General features: G+C 43.3%; 2 protein-coding genes across 7 annotated transcripts in view; both read left to right on the forward strand.

The window, feature by feature from the left end:
• Nucleotides 1-10,095, forward strand: part of JADE3 (jade family PHD finger 3) — a 137,174-nt gene extending 127,079 nt beyond the window's left edge. For all 5 annotated transcript variants that reach the window (XM_025468880.2, XM_025468879.3, XM_025468881.3 and 2 more), the window contains 3 exons: nt 2,543-3,013; nt 4,872-4,989; nt 6,986-10,095. In XM_025468880.2, coding sequence (XP_025324665.1) covers nt 2,543-3,013; nt 4,872-4,989; nt 6,986-7,896 — 1,500 coding nt within the window. In that variant the 3' untranslated portion in view covers nt 7,897-10,095. The remainder of the gene's footprint in view (nt 1-2,542; nt 3,014-4,871; nt 4,990-6,985) is intronic.
• A 1,334-nt stretch (nt 10,096-11,429) lies between these two features.
• The window catches only part of RGN (regucalcin), a 31,653-nt gene continuing 28,833 nt past the window's right edge, over nt 11,430-14,249 (forward strand). For both annotated transcript variants that reach the window (XM_035711740.2, XM_025468946.3), the window contains exon 1: nt 11,430-11,545. The gene's annotated coding sequence lies outside the window, so the exon portion shown is untranslated. The remainder of the gene's footprint in view (nt 11,546-14,249) is intronic.

The raw sequence follows: 14,249 nt of genomic DNA on the forward strand, positions 1-14,249 counted from the left end.
TTATGGCAGAGTTTCCTAGCGGCATTCCATTTTTCATCTAAGTACCCAATACTTATTCATGTATTATTCCTTTTATTTTTAGTAATTTATAGTTATGTCTCTACAGATGGCTATAAATCTGACCTGAGAGAGATGGTCTATTTTTAGCTTCCTGTCAGTAGTAGTTTTATGTCACACATTCATCCCCTTGAATAGGAAACAGTCCTTTTGCTTTCTCTTCCCATATTTTTATCAGCTACTAAATAGTGAAAGAGTACTATGCCCAACACTTTTTAATCTTTTGCTTAAAACAAATGCCTTTTGGGCAGCCCCGGTGGCTCAGTGGTTTAGCGCCGCCTTTGGACCAGGGTGTGATCCTGGAGACCCAGAATTGAGTCCCACGTCGGGCTCCCTACATGGAGCTTGCTTCTCCCTCTGCCTGTGTCTCTGCCTCTCTCTCTCTCTCTCTGATGAATAAATAAACAAAATCTTAAAAAAAAAAAAAAAAAAAGAAAGAAAAATTGGGACGACTGGGATGCTCAGTGGTTGAGCACTTGCCTTCGCCCAGGGTCTCTGCCCTCCCCCCTCTCTCTCTCTCTCATGAATAAATAAATAAAATCTTTTTTAAAAATGCCTTTTGCTATGTGTTCTCTAAATGACTGGCTAATTTCTTAGCCAAGTGATTAACAAAAGGTGCCCAAATAAAAGGACATTTTTGGCTTTCATCATGGACGTTTTAAGGATACGGATTTCGGCGTAACGTAACAAACTTTTCCATTAGAGCTGTCCAAAGGTGAGGTGGGCTGTCTCAGGAATGCTGTTTAAGTGGTTAGATTACCACTCGCTTGAAAAGTGGAAGGAGGGATGCATGGGTGGCTCAATCAGTTAAGTGTCTGCCTTCAGCTCAGGTCATGGTTGCAGGAAGTCCTGGGATCGAGCACCACACCAGGCTCCCTGGTCAGTGAGGAGTCTGCTTCTCCCTCTGCTTTCGCCACCACCACCACTTTTGCTTGCACACATGGGCGCGTGCGCTCTCTCTCTCTCTCTCTCTCTCTCTCAAATAAATAAATAAATAAATAAAGTCTTTGGAAGAAAAAAAAGAAAAGTGAGAAAGGAGTTGGGAGGGGGCAGGGCAGTGAAGGTAGAACATCAGGTACTCTAAAGGGAAGCACAAATAGTAATAAATGTGCTGGATAAGATAATCTTAGAATTAAATTTCATCTCTGGAATTCTTTATCCTATAAAATTAGCTTAAATGGAATCTGTCCCCTTTGAAGCTTTGATGGTTGCCAGTTTTATCTTAGGTGTTGAATTTCTCAATCTATTATAAGGGAGACCTGTCAGGGTTTGCATCTGTTTAGTCTTTATTCAAACCCAAGGTCATTCCTTATTTGTAGTTATCAAAAACCCAACATATAGGTAATTGAGCAGTCTGCCATCCAGATGCAGGCTTCCAAAAGAGCTGAGACTTGGCTTTCACCACAGGAATTCCCCCTATTTTTAGAAATAAATGCTCCATCGCTTTCTCTCCTTCCTCTGTATAAACATATACATGCACCCATGCATTTAAAATCTTTGGAAGGAAAGCTGTAGCATCGCAAGCATAACAAATGATAATTGAGACCAGTCGAAGCACAGGAGGACAGCAATCCTGGGTCCGGTTCTTCCTACTCTGCTGCCCTGTAAATGAATCCTCAGCACATGCTACTTAACAAATGTGTTGCATCTATGAACAGCAGAATATTGTAAGCTTAATCTCAGATTGTCTGTAGCCTTAATTTCCCATAGAACTTTCTGCAGTGATAGAAATATATACTGTTCAGTGTAGATTTAAGCTGTTGAAATGTGGCTAGTGTGACTGAGGACTTGAATTTTTAATTATATATAACTTTAATTGATTTAAGTTTAAATTGCTACTTGTGGCTAGTTGGCTACTATGTTGGACAACATGGCTCTATAAGAATAATTTCAAGAAGTTAGGTTACCTAGATAATTGGAGATCCTGTGGCCTTTTTAGAACCACTAGATGCTCTGGCAATAATATTGACTTTGTTGGGTTTTTTGTTTATTTAGAAGCATTTTTTTAAAAAAGCATTTCTTGAGCATCTGCTTATTCAAAAGTTGATGCCAATGCAAATTTGAATGACACAGCTTCTGTCTTTAAGAGCTCTAGCCAGGGATTTGACATTTACTATACTGTTAAGTACAGTGTGAAAAGTACCACTATAGAAGCATATAATAAGGTGATGTGGGGGACACAAGGTATAGCATGACTCTTCACAAAGGGCAGGGAAGATTTCCCAGAAAAACTTAATGCTTGAGCTAAAATCTTAAAGAAGTTTGAAATATATATATTTTTTTTTTGCCTCTGTTCTTTCTGTGTTCTATACAAACAGATTTCTGGGTTATTTGTAAAGTATCTGTTGTCATTTTAGGGCCAGTTTTCTCCCTGGCTTTCCTTTGCTTCCTGTGACCTCTCAATTTAAGCCCAGGGATATAAGGTTTCCCTCCTCCTCCCCACCCTCCAGCCCTGCTGCCTTTAACACCTCTTTTCTTCCTACAGTGCTCTGTGAAAAGCTGCATCACTGCCTTCCATGTCACCTGTGCCTTTGAGCACAGCCTAGAGATGAAGACCATCCTAGATGAGGGAGATGAAGTGAAGTTCAAGTCATACTGCCTCAAGCACAGCCAAAATAGGCAGAAACTCGGGGAGGCTGAGTACCCCCTACACAGGGCCGCAGAGCAGAGTCAGGCCAAAAATGAGAAAACCAGCCTGCGGGCACAGAAGCTTCGGGAGCTGGAGGAGGAGTTCTATTCCCTGGTCCGCGTTGAAGATGTGGCTGCAGAGCTGGGGCTGCCAACACTAGCCGTGGACTTTATCTATAACTACTGGAAACTGAAGCGGAAAAGTAACTTCAACAAGCCATTATTTCCTCCAAAGCAGGATGAAGAAAATGGCCTGGTGCAGCCAAAAGAAGAGAGTATTCACACTCGCATGAGAATGTTTATGCATCTACGGCAAGACCTAGAGAGGGTAAGGTGATCAGCTCTGGCTACTGTTTAGGTCTAGGTCTGCATAAAAATGGAGGCCCTGCTTCCAGTTTGTCATTTTCTAAAGGTCAGCTCATTTATACTGTGGGCTTCTGTGTCCTTACTTATCTTCTGATTACACCGTGGCCCCAAACGTTAGACTCTGTTTACATTTTTGGCAGGCACTTTCTGTCTTTTTTTTTTAAGATTTTATTTATTTATTCATGAGAGACACAGAAAGAGAGAGGCAGAGACACAGGCAGAGGGAAAAGCAGGCTCCATGCAGGAAACCTGATGTGGGACTTGATCCTGGAACTCCGGGATCACACCCCGAGCTGAAGGCAGATGCCCAACCCCTGAGCCACCCAGGCAAACTTTGCCAGGCACTTTCAAGGGACTTGGAGGGCCCTCGTTTATATGCTATATGAGCCTTAAATCTGAAAGAAATTTTCATTTGGCTTACTTTTTATTCACCGTTGAGCCTAAATTGGCTCAGCTATATTTTACTGACACATAAGACTATGGGCTGAAGAAAGAATGAATTTCATTGAGGAAAGAACTAGATCAGAGTTTCTTAAACTTGGCACTGCTGACATTCTGGCTGGATAGTTCTTTGTTGTAGGGGACTGTCCTTTGTTGTGGGGGATACTGTTAGATGCTTAGCAGCATCCCTGGCCTCTACCCAATAGCAAATACCCACACACACACATACAACATACCCACTGTGACAACCAAAAATGGTTCCACATTACCAAATGCCTCCTGGGAGGTCAAAATCGCCTCTGGTTAAAAGACTCTACACCAGATAAGTCCGTTTAACTCACTTATTTAAAGATAAGTTAGGCCCTGTGTTTACCCTAGATAATTTTATAATCAAGTATAATTATAGAGATGGCTTGTTTTTCTCTCTGCTACCAGAATTTGGAAGGGAATAGATTTGGCTCACTTTGTAAAATTTAACTCACACATCTATAGCACTTACTATGTGGCAGCACTGTTCTAAGCATTTCATAAATATTCACTCATTTAATCCTAACATGTCTGTGAAGAAAGTACTATTGTTTAGCCCTTTTTACAGAGCAATAAACTGGGGCACAGAAAGGTGGGGTGATTTGTCGAGGTGGGATGGGGAGTATGGGAGCATGAGGATTGCACCCTTGTGGCTGAGATTTGGCCAAGCTAGAGGTGTAAACAAAAAAGCCACTTTCAGTCTTTCCAGCAGACTTTTATCCTGCTGGTCCAGTACTCATTAGAAAATTGTACTGGGGGGATCCCTGGGTGGCTCAGCGGTTTAGCGCCTGCCTTTGGCCCAGGGTGCAATCCTGGAGTCCCGGGATCGAGTCCCACGTCAGGCTCCCTGCATGGAGCCTGCTTCTCCCACTGCCTGTGTTTCCACCTCTCTCTCTCTCTCTCTCTCTCTCTCTCTCTCTCTCTGTACTCTCATAAATAAATAAATAAAATATTTAAAATAAAAAAAGAAAATTATACTGGATCCAGCATCCCCATTGTTTTATACAGGGATCTAAAGGGAAGGCCACAGTGTTAAACCATCACTCGGTCTTCCTCAGTTGGCTGTGCAGATAAACATTGAGCGCATCACACTGCAGGGAGAGTAGGTTTCAGGGAGTGGCTTAGGAGCGTTTTGCTTGTGCTGCTGATTGATATGGGAACCATGATCCCACGACTGATCGTGCTACATGAATTCCTTTACAGTGGCTCTGTCTTTTGTGTTCTGTCTTCTCTCTTCAGCCACCCCTGTACCTCACTTAATTTTAGTTGTCTTAATTTTAGCTAAAAAATTTCAATTGTCAGGTTTCTGTAACATGGCAAAAATCTCTATTTGCTGTATGTTGGGCTTTCAGGTCCGAAATCTGTGTTACATGATAAGCAGACGAGAGAAACTGAAATTATCACAAAACAAACTACAGGAACAGATCTTCGGTTTGCAAGTCCAGCTTGCTAACCAGGAAATGGCTGCAGGTAACTTTATATTAAAGATGTCCTAATATAGACTGGTTATATCCTATTTTAACAATTTTAATTTTATGGCAGTTGTTTTACTTAAAAATCTTGTAACATTCTTGTCAAATATCTCATTTGCTCAAGTCCAACCCTGATACAACATGGCCCATTTCAGTGTTGACTCATGAGGCAAGAAATCCCAAGGTAGAGTTGGGGGACTTGCAGGTGTAGGGCAGATAATCTAGGTGTCAGACAGATATTAAGGGCCATTAGTGAAAACCATGAAATTATTCCGTAATCATCAAATTCATTTAGAAATCAGTAGGATAAGACCTAATCCTAGTTTCCAGAAAACGTTTAATTCCAAGGTTAAACAAACCCTTAGCCAATAGTTAGGAGATATAGGTTCTGTCTCTTTACTAATATTTGTTGAAGACCTACTGTGGACTAAGAAGCGAGCTAGGAAGTAGAGCAGTCAGCAAGACAAAATCCCTGCCTATAAGGTGTGCTGCCCACTTGGTGAGAGAGACAGGTGAGCATAATTACAGTGCCCTAAACATGGAGAGCTTGGCTGCAATGACAGTCGTATTCAGTGACATTTGTAACCTCCCTGTACCTCATTTAACACAGAGGTTGGTGGCAAAGCCTGGGCAACCAGGAGTCACTATGCAGGGTTCACAGAATCCAGCTCCAGCTAAGGGCCAGCCATAGAGTAAGAGAGACACCCAGAAGTGAGGTGTCAGGTAGGCATCAAAGGCTCTGGGGTGTTTGCAATTATCAAGGGTCACAGCAGAATGGGATAGCAGGAAGGAGCAGGGCTGCTCAGTCACAAAGACACCGTGACAAACAAGACCAGGAAAACCAAAGGATAGCGAGGAGGGCCCCTGCTTGCCGAGGAGACTGGCCCCAGATGTGGCTTCTGATTGGTGGGAACCAGCCCCATAAATGCTTGTAGTGTCAGTGGGTGGCAGCCCCGGGTAGAGATGGGAGATGTGAGTATTCAACATGTACCCTTAGGGAATGTGTGGTGCCCAGGCCCCTACTAGTTGTCCTCTTGTGGGCAAAGGTCAAGTCCCTATGCAAGAAGAAATTGTTTGGCAGTGCTTTTTAAATTTCAGAGCACTCAAAATAATAGAGAAAGGAAGATCTGTTCTAAATACGATTGTAGGATGATATAACCAGGTAACTGATTGCCAGTACTCCCCAGGCCAACCCCCATAGCAGGCCATGGGCAGGACTGTTGTGATTCTTTTCTGCTGGCCTTGCCACTGCAAATAACCTTCTCCATACCTCCATGATAGTCATTCACCGTCAGGAAATTATTTTAGGTTAAGGACATAAAACACATGGGAACCACCCACTACCATTACTACTATTGTCAGGTTAAAACATACATTCACATACTCTTCCTCCACCAAAACCTATGCTGTGTTCTTGACTTGCTTTAGGAAGGACAGAAGAGATTAGAGGGTAGGATCTGAAATGTCTAAGGCATGTCCTAAGTGCTATACAGTACCCACACATGCACACACGCAGACACACACACAGAAGGGGAGACTGTTCTAAGCCATTGCTATTGGCATTCTTTTCAGAAATGGAGGGGGCAGAGATGGGGATATAGGAGGTGGCACACTAGTCTTTGTGACCATTTTACAGACTGGGAGAGTATAGGTGAAGAGGCTGAGAGACACATAACAGACTGAGGGGGGCACTTGACGGGATGAGCACTGGGTGTTATTCTGTATGTTGGCAAATTGAACACCAATAAAAAATTTTTTGGATTTAATATTAAAAAAAACAGTGGCATCGTTGAGTTTTCCACCTGTAGTACCCCCCACCCAACCTCTATCTCAGCTCCCTTCAGCTTCTATGCCACCATGATGTACATGCATATCAAAGACAGGGGCTTGTTAGACATTTGGAAGAGCGGGTGTGTGAACTCACTGTGCCATAATGAGCATGTACACTGTTATTTAAATCGGTTGTTAAGATGAATCTTTCCTTTTGATCACAGGACTTCCTTTGACAAGTGCACTAGAAAACTCATTGTTTAACCCACCACCAAGAATTACCTTAAAGTTAAAAATGCCCAAATCAGCTCCAGAAGACTGCCAGAACAGCTCCACAGAGCCTGATCATGGACCCCCATCTCCTGCCAGCAGCTCCCCTGTTCACGGTGTAAGGAGCATGCAGGTGCCTCAGGAGCCACTAGAAATGAGAACGAAATCGTACCCAAGACATTCACTAGAGAGCAAGAGTAACCGTCTGCTGGCCAGTCTCAGCCATCCTCGGAGTGAAACAAAGGATCCCAGTCCTGCATGGAGAACTCCATCTCCGGAGTTCTATCACGGGCAATCACTGGGAAAGCCTCTGGTCCTTCAGGCTGCCCTGCATGGACAGTCTTCCATTGGGAATGGGAAAAGTCAGTCTACCTCCAAGCTTGCCAAATCCAATGGCCTGGAGGGCAACTGGTCTGGAGATGTCACCCAAAAAGACAGCTCAAGTGAGACGTTCTGTGACCAGGAGTCCATACTCAGCTCCCACTTGGCCAGTCAGGGCACCTTTAGAAAATCTACCGTGGAACAGTTTAGCAGGTCCTTTAAGGAGACCACCAACAGATGGCCGAGGACCATGGAAGACCTCCAGTGTTATATGAAACCAACCAAGAATATTAACCCCAAGGAGCAGCTCTGGGGCAAGCAGCTTGTCAAGCGGTCTGCAGGGAGAGCTTCATATCAGGAAAATGATGGGTATTGCCCAGATTTGGAGCTGAGTGATTCAGAAGCAGAAAGTGATGGGAATAAAGAGAAAGTTAGGGTAAGAAGAGTTAGCTCTGACAGGGAGAATCCTTCCCATGACTCTCGACGAGATTGTCATGGTAAAAGCAAGACACATCCTGTTTCCCACAGTTCAATGCAAAGGTGATCAGAAACCTCCAAGAATAGCTTAATCTTTGCCTTTGCCCCATACATTGGGGAAAGCCACACACACCAAAAGGATTTCTAGCATATGTTAGGAAGAGTTGTAGTGAAAAGAATAAAATGTTTCCATAGTAAATTGGCTTGCAGTTTTTGAAACCATTTAAGTCTACTTTTCACAAGCACATTAAAGAATTACAGATTGTCCGAAAGTTTTTCTGCCAGAGGCTGTTGAGAACAGCTAGGCCTAGAGTACTTGCTCAGTAAATACTCTGGGACAACTCTCCAGTCACATTAACACATTGATGCACATACATATTCAGAGTCCTTGCGTTGTTAATGGATTTGCAAGAGACCATGATTATCAGACACTAAAACTACTTATCTTTTGAAGCTACAGCATGTGACTCCCAGAGCTCCTGTCTGTAGGGAGTTCCTAACTCCATTGGTATCTGGAAACCCCACTTCAGGGAGAGACCAGAGACCACATCTCAGATACTGTGAGACTCACTACCCTCTTCCTTTGCTCTGCATAAGGTTGAGCTCCTTTCGCAGTATCTTACCTTACCAAGTCAATACTCCTAATGCTTATGAGTGTCCAGGGCCTGTTCCTAGACTTGCTTGTTAGGAACGCACTTGTAACCACTTCACCCATCTAACAAGCATAAAAGGCTAACTTGCGGATAGTGTTTACAGAGGTACAAAAAAAGTACTACTTCTAAGGAAAATGCTCTGATTCTCGCAATTTAAGCATTTGTGAAAGATCCCAGAGCCTTTCCCAAAGTGAGACCAATTCTGGGGGATTTGTACCAGGTCAGGGTTTTTGTGTTATTGTTTTCAAATCAGTTTGACTTAAATAAGTTTGGCTGACAGTTTTTGTATACCTGCTTTAATGTTTATAAAAATTTTTATTGAGGTATAATTAAAATATAGTAAAATGCACAGAGGTTAAGTATTCTTACCTGCTTTAATTTTGAAACAGATTTTTATTGTCAAACAGAATTTGAAAGCATGTGTTTAACACATGGATATAATTTAGCTTTGTACCAACTTTGAATCCAAGGCAATTTCCCAAACAAAAAGGCTGGAGCCATTTTTCAGAAGTTGCTTATACCCTGTTCCCAAACTATCAGCCTTGATTGATTTCTGGGAGGAAGAGAATAATTACATTTGGGGGGGGCGGATAAAACATGTCTGCTTCCCATTTAAAGAAGGGGAAAATGTTGCAGTTTTTAAAATGTGAAGCCGACTATAGTTCTCTGCTCTCTTTTCTTCTTAGCCTTAAATTAATATTCTCTTCTAGTTTGGGAAAGTGTAGTGGGAAGTTTCAGACAAGAGAGGCCACTTTTAGAGTTTTAACATTGCCTACTGGTGAACAAACAGCCCAGCTGCAGTAGGCGTGGGTCAGGCGAGGCAGGCCAGGGCTCTTCCTCTCGCTACCGACAAGGGAAACTCAAGTTTTCCTTTCCCTGCTTTGGTTCCTGTAGCGTTGTTAGTGGGTTCCATGGCTTTTGTTTGTTCTTCCTCTTTGGAAAACTTTGTATTTTGCCTCCCCTTTGGCCCACACCTTGAAAATGTTTCTTTTATTGCCTGTGTACATGTGTGAACACGCCATCGCATGTGTGGTAGGTGTCCTGTGTTTTGTTCGGATGGAAACGGCTATGGATTATTCCAAATGAGGAGAACAGTTTCTCCTGGGGATACACTAGGTTTCTGTGCTTTTTCTCTTGAGTTCTGCCCCAGGGGGAAGTAAATTTGACACCTTGCCAGTAATAAAATTATAATAGAGCTGTGTGATAAAAACTCCTTCTGCACAAGGCCAGTGCCATAGCCTGTGTCCCTTCATGCCTTTCGATTCAGAGTGAGTAGGAGGAAAAGCAAACATTGAAAAAGTGCTTCAGCCAAATTCCATATGTAATGCCATTGGGAGAGTATTGACTAAAGTAATTGCAGTCAGGGAAATATAGTTGTAATATTTTTACAAGATTTTCCTAAGTAAATGAAGGAGCCTTCAGTTCTGTAAATTGCAATTGCCCCAAAATGTATTTGCTACATTTTGCTGTTGTTTGAAGTATTACCTCTTAACCTTTTGTTAATTTTTTTTCATTTTGTCTTATATAGTCCAGTTTTCCAAGATAAAACTCCGTCTTTTTTCAAATGTCACCTTTTTACCAATACTTTTTCATTAAATTATGAAAACTGCTAACTGTCAGTGTGGTAATTTCTTAATTTGGCATGTGGGTTTTAGAAAATCTTACATCTGTTCCTTTTATATTTAAAAATCTTACTCATTAAACCACACAGATGGTGGGGGGAAAGGACAGAGCGGGAGGAGGAGGAATTGAAAGTTTAGAGGCACAGATTGATGATTCATGTCAATTACCAGGGACCAAAGAGAATTCTGGGGCCTTGAACTCTACCCCAAAATCATGATTTCATCAGGCTAGTAAGACAAAACCTTAGGATCATCATTTAAAAGTCACCATAGAAATGGATCCTATCTAAAGTCACACAGTCCAAAAGGATTAGATCAGGCATCACTTAAATATACACTCTTTACAGAATGCGTTCTATTTGGAGGATGTGAGCATAGTAATGTAATATGGGTTTTATAGTGTCATGGTGGAGGACTCTGAGGGCATTATAAACATTTTCATTATGGTTGAGAAATGTACTTACTAAGGGTCATTGGGTAAATCAGTAGTGAAGATAGTTAATAGCTACAGTGGTTTCCTCCCCCTTCTCCCTGCCCCTCCTCCTCGGCCGCCTTTTCTCTTTCTCCCTTTCACCCTTCCTCTCATTAATGGCTCTTTTTTAAGGTATTTATTTATTTATTTATTTATTTATTTATTTATTTATTCATTCATTCATTCATGAGAGACACAGACATAGGCAGAGGGAGAAGCAGACTCACTGTGGGGAGCCCGATGCAGGACTCTATCCCAGCACCCCGGGATCACGCCGTGAGCCGAAGGCAGACACAACCACTGAGCCACTCAGGTGCCCCAGTGGCTAACTCTTGATTCACTACATTGTTAGGTAAGATTTTGGAGAACCAAAATCACAAATGTACCCTTTTGTTGTAGCCAAGAAAAGCTGGCTTTATACCAATGTCTATATTGCCAATGGAAGATGAAATCTTTGTGTTGAAGAAACTTTTAAATTCAGAGAATAAACCAGACGACACATAGTCCTGGGTTGTTGGTTTTTTTTTTTTTTTCCCCCTCCTGGGCTTTACAATCTTCAGCATGTTTGCTGACCCTTGAGAATTGAGGAAAAGCACTTGACAGGAGTAAAACCTTACCACTGAGCAACTTCCATGTGATATTTTCCAAAAATGTATCTTATTTATGATAAGCATTATTAGATTTTCACAGCATTAATTCAACTGTTTTTCAGGTTTTATGGAAAGCCACAACCATGGGTTGATGTTTTTACAAAATAACTTTTGAGTTGATAAAGCCCCACCCTGAGGCTGTCTCTCCTACACAGGGCTCTGTAACACTCAGCCCTGTTTCTGTGAACTCAGTTAATGTAACCTCGTGGACTGGAACAAACTGTACGGCCAGAAGCTTTGGGGATAGTTGTCCTTGAAGTGAATGGAGGTGGGGAAGGCTCAAGACCCAGACTGGTGTCCCCTGCCCTGTTCGCCACTGGTGAGTTCTTCCACCTGTAGGTCCCTAAAGAGATAAGTTGTCTAGATAAACGGAGCATTTCTCACCTTGTCAGGGTGGGTTTGGGTGTGAGCATTCCAGCCCTGAGGCCTGCACACCCCGGGCTTCCTTCCCTTCCAGTCCACGCACTGTGCCTCCCGGCCCACCTTGTCAGTGTCATTGCCCATTGCCGCTAGAGGGGATGTCAGGTGGTGAATCAGCTGGAAAGGCACCGCTGGGCTGACTAAGCTGTGCTCCGTACAGCCGAGTTACCTGAGCGCGGAAACCATTTGCAGAACCACCTTTCAGCCCACATTACTTTACCTTCCAAAGTCTTGCCGTGCGGTAATGAAGCCGCTTCCATAGATCACACCGGGAAACGGGTCTCGTTATTTTATAGTCCTTTCTCACATGATGAAAAAACCTCAAGCTAAGAATTGCTGACATTTTGAAAATGAATAACCTCATCGAATTAATCACGTCAGCTTCAAGAAAGACACTTCGGAAGGGACAGTTAGCATTTCAGACCTTTTGCCTGCTTAGGGGAGAACACGTTAGGTACTTAGTCCTGCTCCAGATAGGCCTGGCACATGTACCAGAGTTCTGGGGACAGACTTCTTTCCACTCTAACTCTCCCTTCTTGACTCTCTAAGACAGGATCTCTGGGTAATTCTGCCCCCTCCTTCCTCCAGCCCTGCAGACTGGTGGCCATAGAGGGTAAAACCAGTGGTGTTCACAATGCTCTTGGCTGTCTGCAGTCCTGTGGCCACTTGCCAGTTTTTTCTGTTATATTTTCCCACAGGGATAACCATGAGCAAGACCAAACAGGGCCGCCTACATCTCAGGGGCAGACTTTGTGCCAGTGTCCCTGTCCTCCCGCCCTCCAAGATGGACTGGGAAGTACACTGGCAAAGACCAGGCTAAAAGACAGTTTTAACACAACTACTTAAATCCCTTAGGGAAGCCAACCGAGACCAATACCCTTGGTAGGACAGTCCAGGAAACTTTTGGGGGGCCAGTCAAGCCTTCAAATAATAAGAATGGCAATATTCATTGAGCCCTTCCTCTGTGTCAGGCCCTCTGCTGATTAAGCCTTTTACATGAATGTGAACAACCTTTTATTTAGTTCTCATGACAACCATATGAAAGTGATACTACTAGCTCTATTTGATGCATTTCAAAACAGGTCAAGTGGTTAAGACCGTTACTCAAGGTTCCACAGCTAGTAAATAGCAGGATTGAGATGAAAACCTGTGAGGTCACCTCTACAGCTCTTACTCTTGGTCACTTTGCTGGACTCTGTGCCCCAAGCCCCTTCTCTAAGAGTTCCTGCTCAGCTTCTCCCTGAAGAAAGCAACCCGAGTTAGGGTTTAATCCCATGAGTCCTGTACCACTCACTGATCCCTGCCATCCTGGACAGAGATGACTGGACCAGAATTAGTCATCTGACACAGAAGCAAATGGTTCAGAGGTTCATGTCCAGAGACCAAGATAATTCACACACATCTGGACAGGACAGGTCTCGCGGTAGAGCTAGGACCTGGTCCACATGGCTGTTCTAGCCTGTAACTAAATGTGGTAGGCTAAACAATGGCTCCCCAACGATGCCCACAGCTGCATCCCTAAAACCTGCTGCTGTGTTACTTTGCATGGTAAAAGGAACTTTGCAGATATAATAAAGGTAAGGGAACTGAGATGGAGAGATTGTCCTTGATGATCCAAATGGGACCAACCAGTATCATCACAAGGGTAATTATAAGAGGGAGGCAGCAGGATCAGCAGTAGTAGGGGATGTGACAGTGGAAGCAAGTGGTTGCGGTGATGCTGAGAAAGGCCATGAGCCAAAGAACACAGGTAGCCCCCTAGAAACTAAGAAAGGAAAGGAATCCCCTCCTAAGGTCTCCAGAAAGAACCTAGCCCTGCCTACACCATAATTATAGACTTCTGACAAACAGAACTATAAGAGTATAAATCTGTGTTGCTTTAACCCACCAAATTTAATTTGTGACAGTAGAAATAAACAAATACACTAGGAATAGAGCAAGTGCTCCTCACTCTTTCAGAGGAGCATCTCTCTTTCCCAAAGGGCCCACCTGGGCTATGGCTGACCATTATAGGTTGCTCCTATGCTTTCTTCCCTAGTTGAAACACTTTCTGGGGGCACCTGGGTGGCTCAGTTGGTTAAGTGCCTGCCTTCGGCTCAGGTCATGATCCAGGAGTCCTGGGATCGAGTCCCACGTCGGGGTCCCTGCTTAGCGGGGGACCTGCTTCTCCCTCTGTCTTTCCCCCTGCTCATTCTCTCTCTCTCTCTCTCTCTCTCTCTCTCTCTCAAATAAATAAAAAAATTTTAAAAATAATATTTTAAAAAAGAGATGCTTTCTGAAAATGGAAAATAAGTGGGTTTTTTCTACCAATAAGATCCTCCCCTGTAGAAATTAGTTTTATATTCTCTGCTTCCCCATACTTTTTCCAAGGGAGCCTTTTGTACTTCTCAGGTAGCCTTGAGGTAATCTTCCATGGGCCTGATTGATCCACTGTGGCTGAATCTGGCACTGCCTGAGTAGCTGCCATAGGTTTGACTGTCCCTGTTGTCTGAAAAGCTGTTGTGAGGAAGTGGAAATCTCTGAATGTCACCCTGGTGGGGAGGTGATAGAAGGCAGGTGGGGGGCTCATCATGAGGAATGATGCTCTAATTATCAGAACTTCC

The sequence above is a fragment of the Canis lupus genome, chromosome X (genome assembly GCF_003254725.2).
Source record: "Canis lupus dingo isolate Sandy chromosome X, ASM325472v2, whole genome shotgun sequence".
Lineage (NCBI taxonomy): Eukaryota > Metazoa > Chordata > Mammalia > Carnivora > Canidae > Canis > Canis lupus.